The sequence below is a fragment of the Engystomops pustulosus genome, chromosome 7, assembly GCF_040894005.1.
Source record: "Engystomops pustulosus chromosome 7, aEngPut4.maternal, whole genome shotgun sequence".
Taxonomy (NCBI): domain Eukaryota; kingdom Metazoa; phylum Chordata; class Amphibia; order Anura; family Leptodactylidae; genus Engystomops; species Engystomops pustulosus.
Window position 1 is genome coordinate 49,505,664 of NC_092417.1, and position 3,179 is coordinate 49,508,842.

At 41.2% G+C, this 3,179-nt stretch overlaps 1 protein-coding gene across 1 annotated transcript; it reads left to right on the plus strand.

The window, feature by feature from the left end:
• The first annotated feature begins 646 nt into the window (after nucleotides 1-646).
• LOC140070173 (piggyBac transposable element-derived protein 4-like) lies at nucleotides 647-2,266 on the plus strand. Its single transcript, XM_072116511.1, has one exon. It carries the CDS (start codon nucleotides 647-649, stop codon nucleotides 2,264-2,266), a length of 1,620 nt encoding a protein of 539 aa, XP_071972612.1.
• Nucleotides 2,267-3,179: the final 913 nt, after the last annotated feature.

A 3,179-nucleotide genomic window follows, 5' to 3' on the forward strand; every position in this document is an offset into this window, starting at 1 on the left:
TGTCACTGACCAGCGTCCATATAGTGTCCAGTAATAATACCGTGATTGCTCCTGTCACTGACCAGCGTCCATATAGTGTCCAGTGATACCGTGATTGCTCCTGTCACTGACCAGCGTCCATATAGTGTCCAGTAATAATACCGTGATTGCTCCTGTCACTGACCAGCGTCCATATAGTGTCCAGTGATACCGTGATTGCTCCTGTCACTGACCAGCGTCCATATAGTGTCCAGTGATACCGTGATTGTTCCTATCACTGACCAGCGTCCATATAGTGTCCAGTAATAATACAGTGATTGCTCCTGTCACTGACCAGCGTCCATATAGTGTCCAGTGATACCGTGATTGCTCCTGTCACTGACCAGCGTCCATATAGTGTCCAGTGATACCGTGATTGCTCCTGTCACTGACCAGCGTCCATATAGTGTCCAGTAATAATACAGTGATTGCTCCTGTCACTGACCAGCGTCCATATAGTGTCCAGTGATACCGTGATTGCACCTGTCACTGAATATTAGTTACTAGTTGTTGTTTGTTACCTAGAAGAAAAAAAAGCTAAAAAAAGAATAAAATATAATTTTTTTTTTACAGCTATACAGTTGTAGTTCGAGGTATAGATATACACTTTGTGAATATATCTCAAAGAATGGCACAGCGGATGTTTACTGCAGAGGAAGCCTATGCTATGATCTGTTCAGACACAGATGCCGCAAGTGAAATTGATGATGAACTTTTCGTTCCTTCATCGTCATCTAGTGACAGCGATGAGCCAGTAGCAAGGCGCTCCAGGCTGAGCGAAAGTCAGCCAAGTACTAGCAGTAATGACCCAGACTGGTTGTCTGCAGAATCATATGCCCCACAAATTCCAGATTTTGTTTCTGTGCCCGGCGTTAAGATGTGTACAAATGTGTACGCCGCTCAATTTTTGGCTACACACCCTGAATCACTTTATGTTCGTGATAACATGTGGAAGCCAGTTGACCAGGCAGAAATGCTGATATTTTGGGGCCTTCTTTTGAATATGGGCCTTGTAAAAAAGCCAACAATCAGATCATACTGGTCAACCGATGTATTGTACGACACCCCTATGTATCGGGACGTGATGCCGCGCAAACGCTTCGAGGCTATAATGCGCTTCATTCATTACAGTGACAACTCATTATGTCCCCCAGCAAGTGACCCCAGCTATGATCGGCTATTTAAAATTAGGCCTCTCGTGAAGCATTTTAATTTAAAATTTGCAGAGGTATATATGCCTGAAAAAAATTTGGCAATTGACGAATCCCTGGTGTTGTTCAAGGGGAGATTAAAATTCAGACAATATCTCCCAAGCAAGAGAGCCAAATATGGCATGAAAGTTTATAAAGTCTGTGAAAGCAACAGTGGCTTTACCCACCATTTTCGGGTATACGAGGGAAAAGATTCAAAAATTAATCCTCCTGAATGTCCCCCCAACCTTAATGTTAGCGGCCGAATAGTTTGGGACCTAATTCACCCACTGTTGGACAAGGGGTATCACTTGTTTGTTGATAATTTTTATACAAGTGTGCCCCTGTTTAGAGCCCTTTTCCAAAAAAATACTGTGGCTTGTGGCACCATCAGGAGGACGCAAAAAGGCCTTCCAAAGGCACTGGTCAATTTTAAATTAAAAGCCGGGGAATGCAAAGCTCTTTGCAATGATCATTTATTGCTGGTAAAATACAGAGATAAAAAGGATGTGCATGTGCTAACCACCATTTATGCTAATGAGAGCAGCCCTGTTCCTGTCCGTGGTAGAAATGCCACCACTTCAAAACCTCTCTGCATACAACAATATAATAAGAACATGGGAGGGGTAGACCTTGCGGATCAAATGCTGCAGCCCTACAGCGCAGTTAGGAAGTCCAAGGTCTGGTACAAGAAACTGGCTATTAATCTGGTGCAAATGGCCCTGTACAATTCATTTGTCATTTACAAAAAGACCGGCCACCAGGGATCTTACCTGGACTACCAGGAAAAAGTAATAAAAAATTTAATTTTTGGAGACCTGGGTAGCGAAGCAAGGGCTACAACATCAAGTGATGCCAGCAGGATAGTTGCAGGACAGCACTTCCCATCCCAAGTCCCACCAACTGCAAAAAAGGCCCGTCCTCAAAAAAGATGCCGTGTCTGCTATAAAAATGGGATTAGGAAGGACACTGGTTATCAGTGCATGACATGCCATGACCAACCAGGGCTATGCATTCATGAATGTTTCCGCAAATACCATACCTCACTAGAATATTAATTTTTTTTATTTAGTCATTCAGAAATGTCCACATATTTATGCCGTGCCCCCATTTCACATTTATTGGCCACTTCAAAATTAAAATTCTCATTATACCTCTAGATGAATATTATGCGGATTGTAAAAATTGGGTTCCATTTCCTTACTCAAAACTCACAAAAGTAACTAGGTTGGGAATATAAGGTTTCCACACTGATGTGACTTCTGAAGGGATTCTATAATTCACTTGCTCAATTCCTCTGCCAGGAAGATGGGACCTGTAATTGATTGCAGCCTGAATTGTGGCCAGAAAAGCTAAAATGCGCTCCTTCCATTGTAGGCTCTGCCAATTGTCCAAAAAGCAGATAATGGCCATGTTGAGTGCATTTTTCATCATGGAAGACACTAAAATATTAAATCTGGGAACCATTTTGGACATTCTCTTTATTTTGAGCCAAAAAAAACTGTCCCAAATGTGAGATATCGCTGAAAATAATGAAAATTTTTAATTTTCATATTTGCTTTGCATTAATTCAGAAAAAAATGGTAAGGTCTAAATACATGATAATCCCATATATATGGACCAAAAAGGGTGCAGTATCCAAAACGGGATCACTTCTGGGGGATTTCTGTGATCTTCATTGCCAAATTTCTCTTCTAATGGTGGATAGGGTGTAGAATTGGTTGCAGCCTGAATTGTTGCCAGAAAAGCTAAAATGCGCTCCTTCCATTGTAGGCCCTGCCAATTGTCCAAAAAGCAGATAATGGCCATGTTGAGTGCATTTTTCATCATGGAAGACACTAAAATATTAAATCTGGGAACCATTTTGGTCATTCTCTTTATTTTGAGCCAAAATAAACTGTCCCAAATGTGAGATATCGCTGAAAATAATGAAAATTTTTAATTTTCATATTTGCTTTGCATTAATTCTGA

What these genes read in the sequence shown, in the direction of transcription:
- LOC140070173 (XM_072116511.1), top strand. Translation starts at nt 647, where the DNA reads ATGGCACAGCGGATGTTTACTGCAGAGGAAGCCTATGCTATGATCTGT.